The sequence below is a fragment of the Maylandia zebra genome, unplaced genomic scaffold, assembly GCF_041146795.1.
Source record: "Maylandia zebra isolate NMK-2024a unplaced genomic scaffold, Mzebra_GT3a scaffold03, whole genome shotgun sequence".
Classification (NCBI taxonomy): Eukaryota; Metazoa; Chordata; class Actinopteri; order Cichliformes; family Cichlidae; genus Maylandia; species Maylandia zebra.
Window position 1 is genome coordinate 3,213,258 of NW_027490033.1, and position 24,593 is coordinate 3,237,850.

At 43.0% G+C, this 24,593-nt stretch overlaps 1 protein-coding gene across 1 annotated transcript in view; it reads right to left on the reverse strand.

Moving 5' to 3' along the window:
- LOC112432436 (protein NLRC3) overlaps positions 1 to 24,593 on the reverse strand; it is a 3,307,575-nt gene that overhangs the window by 3,139,391 nt on the left and 143,591 nt on the right. The window contains exon 7 of the mRNA XM_076881152.1: positions 6,107 to 6,283. Coding sequence (XP_076737267.1) covers positions 6,107 to 6,283 — 177 coding nt within the window. The remainder of the gene's footprint in view (positions 1 to 6,106; positions 6,284 to 24,593) is intronic.

The window sequence follows — 24,593 nt, forward strand, 5'->3', positions numbered from 1 at the left end:
TGGTACTTCTTTAGGAACCCACTCACATATATTCTGGTCATGCCCAAAAATCTGCTCACTTTGGAATGACATATTTAAAGTTCTCAGTACAGTTTTCCAACAACCATTAACAAAGACCAACAGTTAGTCATTTTAGGAGTCTTACCAAAGGGTTTTGCGGGAAACAATAAAACGTATCTCTTAAGAATCTTACAGCAGCACTAAAGTGTATCACTATTAAATGGCTGAATCTTGACCCATCTTCATATAATATGTGGATTGATAAAGCAAGAGAAATTTACCAGATGGAGGAAATAACATCTGCTCTGCGGATTCAGAGAGAATTGTTTACTGAGCGTTGGCGACCCATACATGCTTTACTGTTTCAATAATTTAGCATAGGTCTGTTTCGTTTTGTCCATTTACGGCTAAGTTTGTCACATGTTATTTAATATTACATAAAGTTTTTGTTTTCTTTTTGTTTTTTGTTGTCTGTTTGTTTGTTTGCTTGCTTGGTGTTAGATTTGTATTGTTGATTGTCATTTATGCTTAGAAATATTTACTTATATATGCTTAGAGTTTTGTAATTAGTTGTAGATTGGTAGAGGTTTTGATCCTTGATAGTCTGCAAACTTTGTGTGTATTAGACAGCACTTTGGGAGCATGAGAGGTCATACCGTGTCTTATTGTTTTATGGTAGGATTAACGTAGTTGCGTCTGTTCTAGTCTAGGTGCTCTTTGTTTAGATGAACTGCAGGACTTCCTCACCGTGTTATCTAGGATGAACCATCTAGGGTGAGGGGGAGGCTACCCTCTTCCTGACCAAGGATGTTTGACCCTTTGATCAGCAGTCCTCACACACACACACACACACACACACACACACACACACACACAGGCAAGGTACTCTTTGTTTGTATGTAAACGTCGTATGTTAATGAACCTATGCATATTCATGTAACCTCAATAAAAGGACAGTGTATGGGAGAACGGACGAGACCAACTGGAGTCAAGCGGTTGTCCGGTTCTCTCCCGTGCACGAGTAACATGAAGAACTTTGCCTATTTGTGTCTTGCTTAGCAGTGTAATTATATTGTCTTAACGTTCCAGCGAATAGGTTTATGCTACAAACCTAACACTTGGGTTTTGTTTTGTGCTTCCTAATTGCAGTTCTTATTTTAATCTAGATTTCTGCATTGCAGTTCCTGTAACTGTCCCAGAGGTGTGACCAAGTCATTGTTTTGCAAGTCTCAAGTAAGTCTCAAGTCTTTATCCTCAAGTCTCAAGTCAAGTCTCAAGTAATGTCAGCCAAGTCAGAGTCGAGTCTCAAGTCACTGGTGTAAAAGTCCGAGTCAAGTCACAAGTCTGAAACTTTGAATTTCAAGTCCTTTCGAGTCTTTAAAAAAAAAAAACGAAAAAATAATGTTGCAGTTATGCTAAATGTAAATATTAGACCATGTAATTTTTAAATCTGTGTTTTTCTCAACACATGACAAAATAGTGAACTTAGAAAAATATACACAAATTGTGAAATTGCACCTCTTTAAAATGCAGCTCAATTAAACCTAGCTCCAAGAATAATTTTCACCGACAGTTCTGAGATAAGCTGCATGTTATTCTTGGATGCGGTTGTAGGACCGGCTTTAAAATCGCATGACAAAAATATCATACACATTAAAAAAAACTGTATCACCAACGTAGCCTGGACAACATTTGCTAGTTAGATGAAGTCAGCTATCTCATCTTAGCATATTTATATGCATATTTATAATCATACGGTTCTTGGAGTGAGTGCATACACTCGTGAAGTTTAGTAACTTCAGGTCACTGCAACAAGCCCAGGTACAGTTTACCGCCGGATGGGTACAGGACCTTGAAATGCACCGTGTAGAACGAAAGACCATCGTACGTATCATAAGTTTACCAGTCTCACAAATCGTCGTCATAAATACACATTCGTTAACCGTTTATTAATAGGACCTTTGAGCTCAAGGGTAATTAATTAGTAGTGGAAATAATTTCTGGTAGCATCACAGAAATGTAGCAGTGACAACAATATTGTATGCTGTAATCGTACTGGGCAATTAGTGATACAAAAAACCTGTTTTATCCTGTGAATAAAAGTATATGTTTTTGTTAATGTACCATAATAACAGAAGCGAAACACAATATTGTGTCAGGACAATTCACTATTTATGCACAATAAACACAATAAATAAAGGAGCATAGCGCGACAATTTCTGTTCAGCGCCAGACTTGCTTGTAACCTATATCACTAATTATGTTATGAAAATGAGGTATTAACTACTAAAAAACACTGACCTTCGTGTAAATGCTTGGAGCAGACTAACCTGTGAGCTGGAGTGTTCTGGGACGTTATATTTGATCTTTGAATGGCTGCAATCCAGGCCATCCGTCGCCTCTTTGTTACTTCGGAAACATGGCTTGAACAATTTCTCTTCAACGACGTAATCCGATAACAACCGATCTCTTTACCCGTCGGCTTCCCGTGGCTGTCATGCGACCGGCTATTGCAGTTAATAATACAACGGCTTCTTGACATTTTTGTTTCTTTTTATCGCTGTGTGACTGATTTCAATTGAAAGCCTGCGTGCGCTACTACCGCTTGCCACGAGTTCCCAGAATCCTTTGCGGTTCTACCCGTGAATGACGTCACATTTTCAATCTCTATATAATATGCATGTTAAATTTTATATTTTGGGTAAAATATCAAGTCTTTTCAAGTAAACCGGTTCAAGTCCAATTCAAGTCCCAAGTCATTGGTGTAAAAGTCCAAGTCAAGTCACAAGTCTTAGAACATTTTTTCAAGTCAAGTCTAAAGTCATAAAATTAATGACTCGAGTCTGACTCGAGTCCAAGTCATGTGACTCGAGTCCACACCTCTGAACTGTCCTACTTGTGAACATCGACAAGCACAAGTTGCAATGTTGTAAATTATAATAAAAATTGAGTATAAAAAAAAGAACTCATGAATTCTCTCTGACTTTGGCTGTTCCTGCCTGCACAGCTCTCTCTCTCTCAGTGTACTCCAAGAACAGCTTCAAACATCTGTTTCTGCATCATTCACTGTTTATTAGCCACCAGTCTGCTGTTGTGTTCAGTGCTGTCGGCCTCTGACAGTAAAGCCTCATTTCTGCTGTTCCATGGAAACTTTTTAAAATGATGACAGATTACAAACTCTCAGCTGTGTCTGTAATCAAACCTCTGTAACTTTGCTTCACTTCAGCAGCATCAGCTCATGTTCACATGTTGCTTCATGGTTTGCTTCAGTTTTTGATCGACTGCAGAATATTTTGAAGGTTATCTGCTATAAAAAGCCAGAAGAGGAAAATCTGCTTCATGTGTTTCTGTTTGATCCTCAGTGACTTTGACACAAAGGCCTCTGCTGTGATGATCACACCTCTGATCAAGTCTCACAGTGTCACAACTGATAAATGATCAGAGTTAGAATATTTCTGACTGTCTGCTGTGTGCCGTGACCTTTGACCTGCTAAAGACAGTCAGCTGTGGATTATTCATTGTTGTGTCTGATACTTAGAACTGTGAGGAAGAAGCTACACAGTTAATCAGGGTCCCCTCTCTCTGAATCAGGAAAGGTGGGCAGGCCGCGTGTGGGCCGCGGGCCATACGTTGAGTATCACTGTTTGAAATGTGAACATTGTTCTGCTGCAGTCAATGGACTAAACCAGAGAAGAAGAAAACAGACTTTACCATGAAGATCCTCAGTGTGGATCAGTATAATATCAGCCTGATGTCTGCAGTTTAGTGTCAGCACAACTTTCACATCATATTCATCTCAGCACAACTAAAACATGCTGACTGACCTCAGAGTTTCAAGTTTACATCCTGGACTCTCCAGGAAACCACACAGATGCTTCACTCCTGGATCCTGCAGCTTGTAGTTGTCGCTCAGGTCCAGCTCTCTCAGATGGGAGGGGTTGGACTTCAGTGCTGCTGCCAGATAATCACAGCTGATCTCTGACAAACCACAGCTCTTCAATCTGTATAAAGAATGAAAGATGTAAGTTTATTAGACAAAGTGCTTGAAATCATTCAGTGTTTCATCATCTGTTCAGACCTGAAGAAGGTTCAGAATGTAGAAGTTTAGAAAATGGAAACTCCAAACAGCTGAAGCCAACAGGAAGCAGCTTCAAACAAACACAACAATAGAAAAAACTCTGAATGTTTCACATTAAAGTCGAACATTTCTCATAAAAACAGGACAAAGACTTGAAAAAGTCGTGTTTTTCCTTCCAGGAACCACATGGCTTCACTTTTAAAGGTGAAGTGTGACAGAAATGGACATATTTGAAGTCCAACACCTTTTTCCAGTCACATTATTAAAGCAGACAAACTACAAGCTCATTTTCATTCCAACAAGTCATCTTCTGACCTGGACTAACAACACTGGTCTCTATGTGCAGCTGGCTGTGAGACCAGTGCTCAGGGAGCGTCTACAAAGTGCAACACTGAAAGAACATCACACACTCATTTGCTTCCAGCACTTTCACACAAACATCTACTGTCATTATTGTCACCAAACTCTGTGGATCCTTTATTGCAAATTCAAATGGGATCAAATGGTCAGACAAAAGAGGGTTATGAGGAAATATGATGAAATGTTGTGTATTAGCAGCAACTTATTGAATCATTTTCCTCAGAAACCAAACAAAATGATTGACAAACATGTTTTTACAAACTCAGTGTTGGACTTGGATCAGCAGGATAAGCTGATGTTTAAAGGCATTTGAGTCTCGCTGTATGAGAGTCCAGTTCTTACTCAATATTTATGGATGATGTTCTTTCAGTGTTGCACTTTGTAGACGCTCCCTGAGCCTCACAGCCAGCTGCACATGGACCAGCTGACATTACCCAGCATTAGAGGCGGCTGTAAAAAATTCATGTTCCCATTTAAATGGTTTTAATTTGAATAAAACGATGTTGATTCATTCAATCCTGAATCGATGTTTAATATAAATGTATTTTGCCAGAATCTCAGGTTAAAGCTCACAAACTATTTCAACAAGCAGCAAACAGATAAAACAGTAAATGAGAGCAGCTAAACACACAAAGATGGAAACACAGAGCGTGGATCGTTCACTCCACGGCACGTACACGGACACGCCGTCGGGGCTGAAAGTGGACAGCTCACAGATCCTGAAGCTGCAGGTTTCATCTGTCTCCAACCAAAACTGAGTGAAGCAGCAGCAAAAGAAGATCCAAACTCTGCTTCACGTTTGATCAATATGCTCATGAATTCTCTCTGACTTTGGCTGTTCCTGCCTGCACAGCTCTCTCTCTCTCAGTGTACTCCAAGAACAGCTTCAAACATCTGTTTCTGCATCATTCACTGTTTATTAGCCACCAGTCTGCTGTTGTGTTCAGTGCTGTCGGCCTCTGACAGTAAAGCCTCATTTCTGCTGTTCCATGGAAACTTTTTAAAATGATGACAGATTACAAACTCTCAGCTGTGTCTGTAATCAAACCTCTGTAACTTTGCTTCACTTCAGCAGCATCAGCTCATGTTCACATGTTGCTTCATGGTTTGCTTCAGTTTTTGATCGACTGCAGAATATTTTGAAGGTTATCTGCTATAAAAAGCCAGAAGAGGAAAATCTGCTTCATGTGTTTCTGTTTGATCCTCAGTGACTTTGACACAAAGGCCTCTGCTGTGATGATCACACCTCTGATCAAGTCTCACAGTGTCACAACTGATAAATGATCAGTTAGAATATTTCTGACTGTCTGCTGTGTGCCGTGACCTTTGACCTGCTAAAGACAGTCAGCTGTGGATTATTCATTGTTGTGTCTGATACTTAGAACTGTGAGGAAGAAGCTACACAGTTAATCAGGGTCCCCTCTCTCTGAATCAGGAAAGGTGGGCAGGCCGCGTGTGGGCCGCGGGCCATACGTTGAGTATCACTGTTTGAAATGTGAACATTGTTCTGCTGCAGTCAATGGACTAAACCAGAGAAGAAGAAAACAGACTTTACCATGAAGATCCTCAGTGTGGATCAGTATAATATCAGCCTGATGTCTGCAGTTTAGTGTCAGCACAACTTTCACATCATATTCATCTCAGCACAACTAAAACATGCTGACTGACCTCAGAGTTTCAAGTTTACATCCTGGACTCTCCAGGAAACCACACAGATGCTTCACTCCTGGATCCTGCAGCTTGTTGTTGGAGCTCAGGTCCAGCTGTCTCAGATGGGAGGGGTTGGACTTCAGTGCTGCTGCCAGATAATCACAGCTGATCTCTGACAAACCACAGCTCTTCAATCTGTATAAAGAATGAAAGATGTAAGTTTATTAGACAAAGTGCTTGAAATCATTCAGTGTTTCATCATCTGTTCAGAGCTGAAGAAGGTTCAGAATGTAGAAGTTTAGAAAATGGAAACTCCAAGCAGCTGAAGCCAACAGGAAGCAGCTTCAAACAAACACAACAAGAGAAAAAACTCTGAATGTTTCACATTAAAGTCGTACATGTCTCATAAAAACAGGACAAAGACTTGAAAAAGTCGTGTTTTTCCTTCCAGGAACCACATGGCTTCACTTTTAAAGGTGAAGTGTGAAAGAAATGGACATATTGAAATCAATGATATCAAAGCTGGAATCAAATGAGTCCAAGTCTTCTGCTGATTCAGCATCACATTCATCTTTGCTCCTTGTTCTGCATCCCCACCATAAATATAAAGAGGCAAAACTCACATTTTCCAAAATCCTCTTTAAGCTTCGACAATAAAGGAAGATAGTTTTATACAAGTCTTTGTGGTTTTCTTGTCACCCAGATGCCCGAGTACTTAAACTTGTTATAGCTGGGTTTAAAAGGGGCTAAAATACACAAAACTCCCCAGTTGTCGTACAGATAGACTTTGCCTCGCTCTTCCCAAAATTCACTTTATATCCAGAAATTGTCCCAAATTCCTTAAGTATGCATTAAGGTGACCTTGAGGCTCTTAAAGGCACATATAAATAAAACGTATTATTATTATTATTATTGTAAGTCTATCCAAAAGTTTGTGGAGGCTGTTCGATGGGTTGGAAATAAATAAAATCCTGTCGTCGGCATAAAGAGAGACTTCATGTTCGATACCCCCTCCATGTTTTCCCTCAACACCAACACATTGTCTCAGAGCACCAGCTAGCGGGTCAATGGCAAAAAGGAGACAGAGGGCATCCCTGTCCTGGGGGGCAGATTATTGTTAGTCTGGACGGCTGTTAGAGGGGAGCAATACAATACTTTCATCCAAGATCCAAAATTAAAGACACATTTTTTAAGCGTATAAAAAAAAAATCCTATCTCACCCGATCCAACGCCTTTTCTGCGTCAAGCCAAATGACAGTTTCCAATGTATCACCTTTAACATGGGTATAAATGATATTTAATAGAGCTCTAATGTTCAAAAAAGAGTGCCTAATAAAGCCCGTCTGGTGAAATAATGGAGGACAAATACTTGTGTAAGCGACGGGCCAACACTTGAGCCAGGATCTTGGTGTCTGTGTTGAACAAAGATATTAAACGACATGAACGACAATCTAAATGGTCTTTTTCCTGTTTTACAATTAAACACATCACTGCTTGATGCATTGTTGGAGGCAACAACTGTGAGAGGAAGGATTCTTCAAAAGTTGATTTTAACAGTGAATTCAGTCGGTCAGAAAACTTTATGAAAAAATCAGATGGATACCCGTCGGGGCAGCAGATTTTCCAGACTGCATGCTCCGTACGGCCGTTTCAATTCCAACATTAGAGACAGGTTCCTCCAGACTAGCGATCGCATCTTCTCCCAAGGAGGGAATATCAAACACCTTATTGAAATCATTGTGGATCTCAAGGATAGTTTGGTTGTCTGTAGACCTTATTCCCTGGTCATTGTAGATCTCAAGGATAGTTGGTTAGCTGTTCTTAGTCGTAGCTGGTGAGCTGATAACTCGCCTGTTTTTCCTCCATGTTCATAAGCGTAGCTGCAACTTTGACTCAGCCTGTTTTGTAGATATGAGATTGTATTCAGTTTGTCATTGTAACCGCTGTGTATATAATACAGGCTCAGGAGAGTGGCTGTACACAGCATGTCGTTTAGTCATTTCATCAGCTAACTGAGAGAGGCGCTCGGCCCCTATTTTATTCTGTTTGGCACAAAATGAAATGATTTGGCCTCTCAGATGCTTTTAGAGATTCCCAAATGACTGATGATGACATCTCTGGGGTCTGATTGATAGAAAAAAAATCTCTTTGAGACCTTTTGTAACTGACAAACTCTTCATCTGCTAACAACACTGAGTTGAATCTCCATGGCTGATAGTTGGAGCAGGCATCAGGAATACACATTGAAAAAACAAGAGGAGAAATCACCAGAGTCTTAGAATCACATTCTGTAACTAAAGGGAGACGTTTTTCTATACAAATATATGTTTTATGGACATTAGAAAAAAAAGAGTATTGACGTGAAGCAGGATTATGAAATCTCCATACATCAGCCAGCCCATAATTATCAAGAAAGCTCTGAATGACGCATGCTGAGTTTGGACTAAGTGTACTTTTGTGTGAACTGTGGTCCATAGCAGATAATGAGCAGTTTAGGTCTCCCTCAAAGATGATATTGTGTGATGACATATTGGGGAGCCGCGCAAAGACATTAGTGAAAAATCTGTGATCGTCCCAATTAGAGGCGTAGATATTTGCTAAGATCAAAGGAAAACCATAAACTATATTTTCTGCACTTAAAATCCTGTAATTTTCTCATAAATCGACAGTGCGCCTTATGGATGAATTCTGGTTGTGCTTACTGACCTCGAACCGATTTTATGTGCTACACGGCGCTCAGAAACCTTTCGAAAGATGTTTTGGTACGACTTTGCTCAGCTACGAGGCCGCACCACTTGATGGATTGTTGGAGCATTACAGCTACGAGGAGCCTCGCGGAGTGATACGTACTCTGCTTCAACGTAATATTACTGTATTGAGTGTGTATAAGGACCATAAATGGCACCTGTAAGAGACATGGTTACAAAGAGGGTTTCAAACTCCAGGCTGTCAGTCACGCAGTAGAACCTGGGAACAGAGCAGCTGCTTGTTATTATGCTCAGCGTCTGTTTACATTTTGACTGCACGATTGTGAGCTTTTTGTTATGCACAAACACAACATTGTTTTCTTTTATTTATGGAGCATTATTATTTAATAAATGCTGATCATTTATTCCTGAGTAATTGTTTCATGTACATCTACGCTGTATGTTAATAAATGTGCCTGTGTGAGATTTGGGACACAGCTTTGACTAAGAACTCTCTTTTTGTTCGTACTTTCTGGCTTTAAAAATATCGAGATATATATCGTATATTGCCATCCAGCTAAAGAATATCGAGATATGAACTTTGGGTCATATCGCCCAGTCGTAATATTGCAATAGGTTGTCCGTTAAACTCAAGCGGGGCTTGGGCCCTGGCACGGCGTAGCCACACAATCCTGGTAGTAGTGACGCTCGGCTATGACGGCGTGCGGGTTACCAGCTGGCTTTCTCAGGATAGGGCTCCTGTGTGAGCGGTCGACAATAACGTCTTTATCCATACCCAGCACTTCACGTAGTAGCACGGATACGGCCGTGGAGGAGCTCGAGTCCAGGCCCTCTGGGATCCCTATGATGTGGATGTTAGCTCTCCGCTTCCTGCCTTCATCACATTTATCCTTCAGGTCAGACAGTTCCTCCTTCATACTCTCTACTGTAGACTGCAGGGTGGTCACCTCATCGCTCCACATTGACAGCCCATCCTCAGCTTCTTTCACTGTAACCTTTACTCCATCAACTTCGCCGCACGTCGCCGCCATGCTGTTAGCGATCTCATTTCTCAGTCCTTGCACGTCAGCCCTTATATTGTCAAAATCTTCTTTCAATGCATTTCTGACTTCTTCTTTTAACAGCGTACTAATGTCCTCTTTAATGGATTGAAGAAGCTCCAGTTTTAGAGCAGTAGGATCCACATCACGCGCGTCTGTTGAGTCTGCTCTTCAGCGGCCGTAGAGCTGGACGCTGCCCTTTGGCCATCATCGATACTCTCGCCCGAGATCGCACCGGGGCTAAAATATTCACCTGCTCAGCTGTTTTTGATCAGTTTGAGCCTGTGTGGTTTGATCAGGTGGAGGAACGATGTGATGCTATAAAGACATCATCTTGTCCAAATGAAGTTGTTCCAACACGTGTTTAAAAAGATTTTAAAGGTTGTTGGTTCCGACATCTTAGCGATTTCTAACAGCAGTCTTAGTTCAGGTGTTGTACAGCCTGTTTTAAACATGCTGTTGTACAGCCTGTACTAAAAACCTGATCTGGATCCTCTGTCCGCTCAAATTTCAGGCCTATTTCAAAGCTTCCCTTCCTGTCGAAGATTTTGTAAAAGATTATATTTGTTCAGCTGCAATCTGTTGTAAAGGTTTCAGTCTGGTTTTAAAGCTCTTCACAGCACTGAAACTGCACTTTGGAAAGTTCTTAATGATCTTTTATCAGCCACTGATCAGGAGACTCCGCTGTGCTTTTGGATCTGACCGCTGCCTTGACCACAGCATCTTGACCTCACCATTGGAGCATGGCGGCATCAAGGGCGCTCTATTAGACTGGTTCAGCTCTTTTATTAAATCGCATTATTACATTTGGGGCTTATATTTGACGGCAATTTGAAAAACAGCTGAGCTCAGTTGTACAGCGGTCTTTCTTCAAACTGAGGCTTTTATCTAAGGTGAGATCATTTATATCTTTTAAAAACCTTGAACGGGCGATCCACGTTTTCATGACGTCCCAGCTGGATTATTGTAACTCCTTATATGTTGGAGTTAGTGGGACCTGCCTGGCAAGACTGCAGCTGGTCCAGAAAGCTGCAGCTCGTCTTCTGACACAAGCTCAAAGACATTTATCGTCCCAACAACCACATATACGCTGGTCCCTCGCTGTAACACAGTTCACCTTTGGCGGCCTCGCTGTTTCGCTGATCTTTTTTGTGCAATTTTGCATGTTTTTGTTTTTTACAGCGCATTGTGTTCTGCGTCCTGATTGGCTGTAGACCATTGTCAGCCAATCTCGTGCTGTGTCTCCTGTACAGTACAGAATGTGTTCAAATTTACAGCAGTGTGACTCTGCAGTGCTGCACTGTATGTTTGTACGTTTTGTCCCAACAAACAACAATGATGACGAGACGTTTTGCACCTGTGGTAGCAGCCAAAGGCAGAGGAAGATGCTGACCATCATAGTTTCAACAAGGAGGCAAAAAGGTTGTAACTGTCCACAACAAGAACATCGTAAGGATGGAGTCAGCTTTGGCTTTGTGGCTCAGTGACCGCAGGAAAAAGAACATCGTGCTGGACACCAACATTATCTGCAGAAAAACTCAAAAGCTTTATGAAACTTTACCTGACAGCGAGGAGCCCAGGCCATGGACGAGTGCTCCTCACACAGAAGCTCATTTAATGCCAGCAAAGGCTGATTTGACACGTTTCAGAAACACTTTGCTTTCACTCTTTAATAATGAACTTATTTTTCTATGAAGGTTTGAACTTTGTTTAAACAAGAGAGAAAAGTGTGAAAATGTTCATGCCTGTCTGAGAAAAGTGTAGAAAGTGTGCAGTGAGGGTTTAACTGCCTTAAAACTTCTATAATACTTGTAAAACATAAAGCTGCTACTTCATTCTGAGACTTATTTTTAGAACGTAACTCGATAAACGAGCGACCGCAGTACTGTATTGTGTTTATTTTGAAAACTCTCAACAGGATCTTCAGATTTATTTTGAAAGCTTTATCTGGAAAACACAAACACATAAGCAGGAAACAAAGAGCGTGATATGAAACGATAGACGTTTTCATATGGTCATCATATATACATCGTTCTATCGAACAGCCCCAGCTCCTGCTGTCAGTCTCTGTAAATCTGCTCTGAAAACACATTTGTATTCACTGGCTTTTAATACAGCATGAGAGTTATTTGATATTTGATGTGTGATATTAATATTAGGAGTTATTTTAATAGTTATTTTGGATTCTTGTACAGCACTGTGGTCAACGCTGCTGCTGTAATTAATGTGCTATAAACAAATAAACAATCTGCAGTTAAACATCCAAAACTAAAGATGTGATCGCTGCCTTTAGAAAATGTGCTGATGCACAAGATATCAGCTCCATTAAGGTGGAATGTGGCCGTGTTAGAAACATGTTGGAAGAAGTTTGAAGCTGAAACTGTGAAGCTGAGAGTGAAAGAGCTCCAGCGTCTGTCACAGGAAACTTTCTTATTTCCACACTGATGAAAGCATCAAGCTTTGATTTCCTGCTGCTTTTATTGAGTCACACTTTGAAACTGAGCCACAGCTGAACCAGCATCCCTGTACAGCAGACACTTACAGCGCTTGGCTGCTTCCATTGGACCCTCTGCACAGAGCTTCAGTTTCCTCTTCTGGTCCCAAAGTGCAGAACAACAAGGTTTCAAACAGCTTCGTTCCAGCAGCATCAGCCACAGACATGCAGAGAGAATCCTTTGGTTGTGTTGTGTGTTTGCATATCTGCTGTGTTGCTTTGTGAGGATGGATCATCTCCTGCAGCTCCAGATAAACAAGCTGCACCTGAACCTGGTAGCTTCACTTAGAAGACACTTATGACGGGAACGTGTGAGAAGTTTTGTGCAGACAAGTGTGGATTTAGAGTGTGGGACGAGCTCTCCACAGTCTTTGTGGAGATCCACATTCTGCATACTGCCTGTGAGAAGCTGCAGACATTTGTCCTCCAAATCCACTGAGCAGCTGCTCGTGGTGGTATTAACTTCATGTGTGCGTGTTAGCATGAAGCCTCGGTCACACTCTGCTGTGGACACGGTCACGGACAGCTGGACGCCTGATGGACGAGTCGTCCTTCCTGTTAAACTTCTTTGAGCATGAGAAGAGCATGAGAAGCTCAGTGGACACTGTTCAGGGTTTTAACTCTCGCTTTCACTTCAGCTTCACCAACAACAGCACAAGCAGAGCAGCCCACTGCCTGCATGGCTGGGACAGCGCCCCCTGGTGACTGTAAACCACTACAACATGTAGACGGCCGTCTGCAGGCTGGATGTAGCACCACCGCAGAGACGTGCTGCAGCTCTGTTTAGTTACCCAGCTGACAGCAGAGGCTGTAGTTTACTGTTACCAACATGGAAAACTGAAGCTTCACCAGCTGGAGCTACAGAGCTGGAGAACAAAGGAGACTGAGAGGCCAGAATGATGTGGGAGGAAACATCAAGAGCCTGTTTGAAAGGAGACACATGTGGATGCTGTGCCAGTCTGTGGTCTGTCAGAAGTCAGCTGAGTCACACTGCAAGAAGCTGCAGAATCTCAGAGGAGGAGATTTGGAAGTGTTTGTGGGACAAACTGGACTCAAAGAAAGAAGATGTTTGTGAAGTCTTTGGTGGAGGTGAGCAGTGTGAAGCAGAACACATGCAGATGAATCAGGAGGTCAGCATCAGTGTCTCCTTGTGGTGGACGGTAAAAGAATCAGAGCCAACGCTCCCGTCCACCCTCGGCATGAAGCAGTGCTGTTTCTGAAACAGGAGGACAAGTCCAGAGAAGACAGAGGAAGCAAAGATGAGGGTGGGACAGGACAGCAGGACTTCCTTCACACCTGCAGCTCCATCACACTGCTGTAGCTCCTCTTCATCACACATGTACCTGCAGCCTGTCTTCAAGTCCAGGAGTCACCTCCACACAGTGTAGAAGCCTCCTGTGCAGACCATGGAGTCCAGCCTCTGTCAGGGAACTCGGCACTAAAGCCTGAAAGACTTCAATCTGTCTTTATTATTTTATTTTCTTTTATTATATTTTCTCCTACTGTATCATGCTGCTGAGTGACTGCTGCTCATCAAACACATTTCATTGCAATGTTGACCCTGTGCTAACTTCCATATGACAAATAAAACTGAAAACTGAAAACTAATGAGAGCTGCTGGAATCATCTCGAGCAGCAGGAAATCACTGATGTTGTTTCTAACCAAAGATATGGGACTGAGCTCCGCTGAGCTCCTTCTACTTTCATCCAGATAGAAACTGCTACAGTCTGCTGATTATTGCTTTGCCTCCATCACACGAGCTCTTTATCCTGTTCTTCACTCTCATTGGTTCTTTGTCTGCTTGTTTTTACAACAGTAGTCTTCTGATTGGTCAAAGGAGACAATCAGCTGTGACTAAATGTAGCTCCTACAGCAGTGATGGGAATAACTACTGAAGCTAATCCAGTATCAAAGCTCAGGAATCAGCAGCTCCCACCTCGTTTTCTTTCAACAACTATTTTTAGCTGCTGTGTTTTTGTGTTTCTGCAGACCTCAGACATCCTGCTGCTCTGGACAACTTTTTCATTCTTTTGTATCATTATTTTGCTTTTCTTTTATTATTATGTTATATGTATTAATATGTGAAACACTTATTCTTTGTGTTTTTGCTTTGCTCCTGTCAAACTGCTTTAATAAAATCTGCTGCAGTCTAAACTGTGGACGTTCCCTTTTTAACCCTTTGTGAAACAATAAAGGTTTAAATCTGAGTATTCATCTATGTTAGTGTTTAATGGGTCTAATAGGTTGCTTTTAGGGGGTGGGTTTTTATAATCGATTTATCGATTAAAATCGATTCTGGCTTGGATAACGTAAAATCGATTAATTAAAATCCTGAATCTATTTTTTAATATAAATTTATTTTGCTTGAAATTCCAGAATTTCTGGTGAAATCTCACAAAATTTCAACAACAGCTAAGACAGTAAATGAGAGCAGGAACACGGATTCTGCACAAAGACTTAAACACACAGCGCGACCCGCGAATCAGAATCAGTGAGATGTCGCTTTTCTCACGTGATGGCACAGACACAGTCGGGGTTGAAAGCTGACAGCTCGCTGATTCTGATGTTTCGGCGGCTCCGCGCTTTGTGTTTAACCTGTTTGAACCTGCTTAGCTATACCATACCGTCACTGCCATTATATTATGTTGCTATTCATACTGTCATTATATTAATGCTGCTATCCTGTATATATCTTACTTACTATTCTTTGAATACTTGCGATTGTTTTATTGTACTTTTTATATTTTACATTTATATTTATTATTGAATCTTGCACCAAGGGAGTGGCACTCCAATTTCGTTGTACTCTGTACAATGACAATAAAGGCTATTCTATTCTATTCTATTACGTCCTTTTTACGCTGATTCTAAAGCTGTTAGTTTTATCTCTCTCCAAACAATATTGACTGAACCAGCAGCAAAAGAAGATCCAAACTACGCTTCACATAAACATCGTCATGAACTCACTCTGACTTTTGCTGTTTGTTTCCACCAAGATAAAATCACACTTCATGCACAGCTCTCTCTCTCTCTCTCTCTCTCTCTCTCGCTGTACTTCAAGAACAGTTTCCCGTCTAAAAATCTGTTTTCTGCATTATTCGCTTGCTTGTTACGCACAAGTCTACCGTTGTTTACAGCGCTGTCGGCCGCTGTTTTTTTTCCTTTTACTTACTTTCGAAAAGAAAGCCTCATTTCTGCCGTTCAATACTGAACAAATTTAAACTTTTTAAAATTATGCAAAACTGCAAAACGCTGTGTTTTGTGGGGATAAACAGAAAAGTATTTGACCAGCATAATATAATCTGCAGTATGATCATTGCTTTAACAATGTAACAGATAGCTTTAAGATGGCCTTAAGATGTTTATGATGATGTTAACTTTGTATTTCAGGTGCAGTTATAACTATTTTATACATATTGCATATCTGTGCTTATTTGAGTTGATGTTCAGGTTCTTTAAAGGTCGTAAGCCTCACTGACGTGACTGTTCAGGTGATACATGCTGAGGGAAAACTAGAACATAGAAGGAATTGCAATACATGCTTACAAAACACTTATATCAGTTTATTTTATTATCTTTTATATGTTCATATTCTTGTATTAAGCTTTTAGTAGGGGTTCTTGATTAAAACATTTATTTAGTAGAAGACATACACATAGTCTCAGTGAGCCTCTGGTCTGGTAAAAGGTCAGAAGTGCGAGAGGTGACATCGAGGCTGAGTGAGGTCGTGACACACACACTTTAAATTAGATTTATTTAGAGGATGTTTGGCTGTAACTGCAAAATTGTCTTGGTAAAAGAGGAACCGTTTCTTGGTGTCTCGGCAAGAAAGAGGAATAGGATAAGAACTGAAAGGTACACAGGAAGTGCCAGCCATGAAAATAGACGATGATGTTCTGTGTAAAAGGTCATTGTGGTGTTGATTTGACGTATGTATAAAATGTATCTGTGACGCATGAAGAGGCGTCAGTAAACAAACCCTGATGTTATAAAATAATTGTTTGTGCTTTAGTAAGTCGAAGATCAATTGCTGTTTTCAGTGATCTTCCCACGTGTGAATTAAAATCTTCGTTTGACTTCACCCGGCCGGACCAGTGTGGTTATTTTTCGATCACCTCTTGTACCCTTCCTCAATTTTTGAATCTTAACATTTGGGGGCTCGTCCGGTGGTTGAGTAAGGGAGAAAAGTGGAGGTGTGAGCGGTGGTCCGAGGTGGTCAGACGGGCAGACATGAATTCCAGTGGTTGAAGTGAGTGGGCATAAGCCGGCTTATCCAAAAGGTAAGGCACTACCTGTTGAATTATTTCCAAAGTGTGCCAAATTGGACATGATAAAATTTAAGTCCACTCACTGAAGTTACTGGTGGATGTCTGTTTTGATTTTGATGAAAATCTCATGAGTTGATGCAGTTAGAGTTCTGCTAAGAAGAAATGAAAGTAGTTAAGAGTCTGATAAGAAAAGTTTAAATACTGGGTTGAAGTCCCAAAGAAATTGAGTTAGAGTCTCAAGTAGTTTGGTAGGGAATTGGTTATTTTGTTGGTTAGAGTCCAAATTTGGTCATAAGAGTGGACCTGAGCGGTCAAATTGACCACTAGGTTGCACCTGCCTCAGTTATACACGTGTTTCGGGTGTTGATTGTTGTTTCAAAGTATTATAAATTATTCTAGAACGGCAGTTCGAGTCTGCTAGGAAGCGCAGAGCCCGGAGGTTACGCTCCCTCCTTGTCGTGGACGCGCGACATTGACCTCTCGGCGAAGAGGGATAGTTCAGTGTGGCTTAACTGTGGGGTACAGGGCATCCTGGAATTAAGCTAGGAGTTAGAGTCTCCTTACCGTTTGGAACGGTATCTGCGCTTTTTTGGGCAGCAAAGGTTGGACCTTGGGTGTTGGACACTTTTAAATTGAGTTAGGGATTTTAGAAATGAGGCCAGAAACAGTTAAAGTCTTGATACTGGTTAATTGATCGCAAAAAACTCAGGGAGTTTATCGGTTAGACTGTTATGTTAAATTTGTCGAAATTCGATAGGTGTTAAAAGGTTTAAAATCTGTGCAGTTGTAAATATAAGACGTCTCTGTAATAAAAAAAGATCTCTGTGGGTCGAGTCAGCAATGCATTGACTGCCTGCTGCTATTCTTAGATGAAGAGTGTGTGTGCATGCAAATGAGGCAGCTGATGCAGAGCGCATGAGCTGCCTCGGCTGCTTTCGGTTTTGTGTGTCATTCAGCTCTATAACTATTGTTTGCAAATGTGGATAAATGTCTGCAATTAAAATGCTGGCTTAGTAAATAATAACATTGTAAATATATGAATGGTGACAGCGTTTCAAAATAGAATATAAGAATTGTTTGTGTTTAAAACCAACGTTTAGGTAAGAAGATTTAAGGTGGATTTGAAGGCATAAACAAAAAATAAAAGGGTTACAGTCTGCAAGGGTTGTTAATTCATGAGCTGACTGGATGCAGAGTAAGTGGAGTGGTCATCCTGAGAGGATTGAATGATGCTCTAACTCTGTGGTCAAGTCAGACATAGGCTTTAAGCAACCATGAGCCACTAATAAGCGTGACAGATTAATGAGTATGTGTAAATTGAACTTGTTAAATAGCCTTAATAGAAGTAACTCAATGAGCACGCAATAAAGTGGACCTGTTAGAACCCCTTTGACATTTGTCCCTTCAACAATAAATGATTATATTGTGTCCCATGCACTAAACAGTCCCATTTAATACTGTTAAATCGTTGTTTAAATAGAATAAGCAAACATGCCTGTGCTTTATTTTGCAACCTGTAACATACAAATTGCAGAGGAAGAGGGTCGACTGGAGGTGACCTGTAAATGTCACATAGTGACTGAGGAAGGTGTTTCACCTTATGAGATGACAGTGTGGTCCGAGATTGAGCTGCATGAGCTAAATTCCTATATACAACGTTGTCTATTTCTATTTCAAGGCTTAAAGGAGATGACTGAGCATGAAAATGATCCAAATTGGGAGCCCACAGAGGCCGCCCACTTTGCTCAGGCTATGGTAGAGTCGGTACTAGACGGTTTTGATTCTGATATGCTTGCTTGGGAAATAATGTAATTATCTGTGGAGATGTCTCCAAGCGATTAGTAGATTTAAAGGAGACAAATGTGTGCTTGAGAGTGCGTGGTTGAAATTGTATGTGTGCGTGTGCGTTTGATATGTGGGAGCCTTCTCGGGCAGCGATTTTTTTGTTAAACCTGTGGCAGGCTGTGCAAAATGGAGAAAACTTTGACATAATGACATAAAGGTGATTTCTTGGTTTTAGATTTATTAGTACGGGACAAGTTGAGGGACCCTTGAGGGTGTGTTGCTGTAAAGTATATAAGGGACGCGCAGCGCCGTTAATGGGTTTAAAATAAATGAAAAAACACTAATCCGAGGAACTATTGGAGAGGTAAGTATACGGAGGTGAGCGCGTTGCGCATAAGGGTTGCTGGTGTCATATATTAACACTTTGAGTGCGAATAATTTTGATTGAGTGTCAACGCTTGAGAACGCGAGGACAGCGTCTAAAGTGCTGGGTTAAACTTTGTGTGTCACCGAGCAGGGGAAGAGGAGCCAGTGGTTGCGAGAACAGCGAGACGAAGACTGAAACCGAAAGTTAAGCGTGTCTGGGTGACCTAGACCTAGAAGGTGGAGTCGACCAACGCCGTTGGAAGAGGTAAGTCTGTGTTTCAGAGAATGGCTGACAGCTCGGGTGCGACACCTAGTGGGAAAAGGGGATGCAAACCTCTGAAGGATCAGCTTGAACAGCTTAAGAAAGCTATTCGTTTGGCTTCCCCTGGAGTATTAAAATCAGCAGAGAAAGAGTGCCAAGCGATGGAGGTTGAGGTAAGCAAACTTATTACATCCCAACAGAAAGGGCTGGGTGATAAAATACCTCTGAGCTTGGTGTTAAAAACTGAAGGAGAAGTGTATGGACAAATGCATGAGGCCCTACGTGCGTCCATAGAGGCATTAACGGCATTGGAGGTTATAAAGCAGAGAGTAATGCAGGGAGGGCCAGAAGAGGAGAATGAAGACCGTGCGACGTCATCAGAAGAAGAAGACGATGAGGAGGACGAAGATGGAGGAGCTGAACCCCAACCAAGTACAAGCCTAATTTTGAGGAAAAGAAGTGTGAAGAGAGACCAAGCACAGAGACGGCCCATATTTAAGAGCTCAAAGGGAAAAGGAAAGTTGAGGAAGAGTAGAAAAGTGAGTTTTGAACAAGGAGCTCCTGACCCTGGTTTAAGTCTGCCTCTAATAGCAGGTCCAAAGAACGAACCAGTTTATCGCGCCTATAAGGTGAGAGATTTGGAAGCATTGGTTAAACAACTTCCACCAATAACCAAGGGAGAACATTGGGAAGGAGAAGAATTAGCGCTGGGCGATTTTCGCGCCTTGGCCGGACGTTGTATGCTGGGTGGTGGGTTAGCAGATGTAGAGCAGATAGCTCAAACAACCAGATATGCAAATGACCTGCAATATCATGAGGTGCAGAATGACTTAGCAGATGCAGTCCGGGAGAAGTACCCAACTCCTAACTCTGGAGCCATTCCAAAAATTATTTGGGATCCCAAAAACACACCCAGAGAGTGTTTAGCTAAAGCAAAGGAACAATGGTTGTTAGGAACAGGAATACATCCGGGGAAGGAGGGTGAAAGTAGAGCGTGGTTTCGTTCGGCAGTGCTGGCAGGGCTGCCCAACCAGGTTGCAGTTGACTTGGAAAAGAACCCAGATTTTGCCGTTGCAGACTCGGTGCAGTGGGATAGACATGTGACCCACAGACTTCAGCAGGAACAGGATTTGGCAAACAAACAAAAGAAAGAGTTGGAGGAAGTCCAGGCGTGGCTGGTTAAGTTGCAGCTGGCAGAAGCAAAAAACAAAGCAGGAGACAGAAAGAAAGAGGATAAAGAGAGCGCAAGGAAAATAATGGTGGCAAGGCCTCAGCCCGATCCTGTGCCTGACTTGCCAGATCAGGATCCGGGTCTCTACCCTGATGACCGTTGGCCCGCCAATGCACCAAGGCAGCGTCAACCAGTAGGGAATTGGGGGACCGGTGGACCGCAGAGAGGGCGTGGTGGATCCGTGAGGGGAGGACAAAGGGCTCGGAATCCGGGGAATCCTAACAATGTGTCTTGGACTGCCTGTTACAGCTGTGGAGCAGAAGGACACTGGTCACGAGAATGTCCTGAATCGCAGCGAAATTATCAGAGGCGAGGCTATCAATCCCAGGCACGAGGAGGCCCAAGACAAAGAGCTGCTTACAGGGGAGCACATCAAGCTCCAAACCCGAATGCAGCACCAGCCGCCCAGTACCCAGTAGCTGACTGGGGCTGGGAGAGGGAGCAATACTGACGGAGCCCGGAGAAACTGAACAGCGTGGGGGGCGGCAGAACCCATGCTGTCAATGACCATGGAAGGCACTGAATTGCCCTTCCTGGTGGATACTGGAGCAACATACTCAACACTGAAAGACACACCAGACAGTGCGACACTCTCCTGTCACACAGTTAATGTGGTAGGCTTTTCCGGGATTCCAATGACACTGCCATTGACAGATCCAGCATTGACACAGCTGGGAAAACAGACTTTGAAACACCAATATGTGGTGTCCTCACAGGTGCCTGCAAATCTCATGGGCAGGGACCTGCTTGTGAAACTGGGAGCCACAATCATGTGCTCACCAGATGGACTGATTGTTACTCTGCCTGGAGGAAAAGAATTCCCGTGCCTGGGATCACCTTCAAAGACTCAATATCTAGTCCAGAACTCTGAACAACCCACTGCCGAAATCTACTGGGGGAGGCTAGTGGAAGAAGGCATTCTGAGACATTATCAGCTATGGAAACCCTGGATAATGAGCCTGGCCGTCTACTCCCCTCCGCGAGATCCTTTCCACGTTACACTCTTTTATGATAGGGAAGATAACGATATCTACCGGGAACAGTTCCAGTCTGATCTTGAGGGACAGACGTGGAATGTGCAAACACATAACATTTATGTTGGACCAGAAGGTGTGGCCGCGGCTGTGAAATTTACGGATGAACAACTGCCTTGGTACAATGTGGGAGAGGATTCAGCCCCTCACATTACATTGGCGGTCCACGAGGGTCATGGGCCAAGAGATCTGGGACCAATGGTTAAGCGGGCGCTGGACAACGCATGCTGGCAAAGCACCCAAATTCCAAATGTCTGGTATGCACCAAAATGTAAAATATATCGTATAACTTGTTTGTCCAACGATGCAGTGATCTTAGAACATAAAGAAATCTCCAGAATACATGGCAGGGAAAGAATGGATCATCCTGATGCAGTACCTGAGCTCTCAAAATTGCCTGATACTTTGTGGTCCGCAGGGCCCACAGATGTAGGTTTGGCTAACTGTTCGCCTGTCCTGTTCCAGCTGAAGTCTGACATAACAATTAACAGACCACAATATAAGCACAAAACTGAAGCAGAAGAAGGTATAGCTGAAACCATTGAAGGGCTGTGGAAAGCAGGAGTGCTTGAGCCCTCATGGTCATTTTGGAACACACCTATTTTGCCAGTGGAAAAACATGGGACAGGGAGGTACCGTATGGCACATGATTTGAGAGCAATAAATGCCATACTGAGGACTGACACTGTGCCTGTACCAAATCCCTACACAGCTCTGACCGAAATTACTGGGGACCAAAAGTGGTTCACATGTATTGACCTAGCGAATGCATTCTTTTGTCTCCCACTGCACGAGTCACTCAGAGACATTTTCTCTTTCACATACAGAGGCCGGAAATTTAGGTACACACGCCTACCACAAGGCTTTGCACTCTCACCAGCCCCGTCAGCAGCGGCCTGTACGGCAGCATCGCTCGTGGTGTTGAACAGATTGGCGGAGTGTGGCTTCAAAGTGAGCAAAGAAAAACTGCAGTTGGTCCGGCCAGAGGTAACATTCCTGGGCCGGGTGATCGCACACAGATCAGTGGGGTTAATGAACACACACAGGGACCAACTTCTGACACATCCAAAACCAAGAACTGTGAAGGAGTTGCTTTCCTTTCTTGGCTTGACAGGTTACAGCAGGCAGTTCATTCCGAACTATGCGGGTAAAACTGCCCCTTTAAGGGACCTGATCAAGAAAGTTGGTGTTCGAAATCTGAAGGCTGAATTGCCTTGGACGCCGGACACAGAGACAGCGTTCATTTCGCTAAAACAGGATTTGTCAAGAGCCACAGATCTGGCCACTCCTAACTATGATGAGGCATTTTATCTTGATGTTTCAGAAACAAAGGGAGTTGTGAATGGTGTGTTGTTTCAGAAAAAAGGGGGAGGTAGGGATGTACTTATGTATGTCAGCATAAGATTAAATTCAACAGAAGCAAGGCATCCCACATGCACACAACACGCAGCAGGAGTAGCAAAGATAATTCAGAAAACAGCACACATAGTGAGGGAACACCCACTGAAAGTGCTTATCACACACAGTGTAGTGGCCTATGTGAACTCACAGGTATTCACAATGACTCCACTGACGCAACAAAGGTTGAGCAAAATTTTAGAGGCGCCAAATTTGATATTCACACATGAAGGAATAAATATGGCAGACCTAATGGGGTCAGGAGAACCACATGACTGTATTAAGAAAGCCCAAGTTGAAGGAAAAATCAGGGAAGACCTGAAGGCAGAGCCCATACTTGGAGCTGAGGATTGGTTCACAGATGGATGCTGCCACAGAGATGAAGAAGGATTGAAAGCGGGCTATGCAGTAGTCTGTAGAGTAGGAACTGAGTTTCAGGTGAAAGAAGCAGGAAAAATTGAGGGACAACAGTCGGCCCAGAGAGCTGAAGTGATAGCCCTAACTCGAGCCCTGAGGTTGGCTAAAAACATGAGAGTGAACATCTACACTGACTCAGCATATGCGTTTGGAGCAGCTCATGTGGAACTGGCTCAGTGGAAGAGAGCCGGGTTCAGAACGGCCACTAATGCACCCATCTGTCACAAAAAGGCCCTGGAGGACCCAGACGAGGTAAGTATTATAAAATGCAAAGGCCACTCACAAGCAGACAGTATGGTGGCAAGAGGAAATCAGAAAGCTGATGAAGCCGCAAAGGAAGCAGCGGGCTACAAAGGACAGAGACAACTGGTGCAGGTAACCCCAGAAGAGGAGGTTAGCACTAACAGCATGGAAGAAGTTAGACAGGCTCAGGAGGAGACATCCCCAGAGGAAAAGGGGGTGTGGGAAAACAAAGGAGCCTGGCAAGATGGCGGTTTGTGGAGGGGGCCAGATGGGCGTCCCGCTTTAACGGCCAAAATGGCGGAACAAAAGGTGAATGAGGCTCACGGGCTTGGTCACGTGGGAGTGAAACAGATGGAGAGAAATTTGTGCCGATGGTGGCATCCTGATTTGAGAAGGATGATACTGGAAAAGGCCAGAACGTGCCTAATTTGTGGGGCACACAACCCAAAGCCAGCAGTAAAACCTGAAGCTGGTAAGTTTCTCATGCCAGAAAGGCCAGGAGAAGAGGTCGTGATTGATTATACTGACATGATTGATACAGGCCCAGGTGGGGTGAGGTATTTGTTGGTGTGTGTGGATGTTCTGACTGGATGGCCCGAAGCATGGGCGACCAAACGTGAAGACGCGAAAAGTGTGATTAAGTGCTTAATCAATCATTACATTCCAAGGCATGGGTTTCCCAAGAGAATTAGATCAGACAATGGTACTCACTTCAAGAATAAAGATTTGCAAGAGGTAGAGAGGATGTTGGGAGTGCAACATAAGTTCGGGACGGTCTATCATCCTCAATCTCAAGGAAAGGTAGAGAGGATGAACCTAGATTTGAAAAACAAGTTGGCTAAAATCTGTGCGCAGACAGGGCTAAATTGGGTCGCAGCCCTGCCCATTGCTTTGATGACCATAAGATGTTCTGTTAACCAATCCACAGGTTTCACCCCTTATGAGCTGCTGACTGGGAGACAGTTTCCAGCACCCTAGACAGTGGTCCCGGTGGAGCAGCCCAGGACAAGCAACAGGTCTCATGCAGAATGTTTTGATGAGTTGAAGGCTCTTGTGTCCAGCTTTACAAAACAGGTCACTTGTGAGAGATCCACGGGGAACGGAGAGGTCCCGGACGCAAAGGCAGTGTGGCTGAAGGTCATTAAGCGAAAGTGGAAGGAGCCCCGCTGGACTGGTCCGTATGAGGTGACCGCCCGGACGGCTACAGCAGTCCAGCTGAAAGGGAAAGGCGACACCTGGTACCACTGGTCGCAGTGTG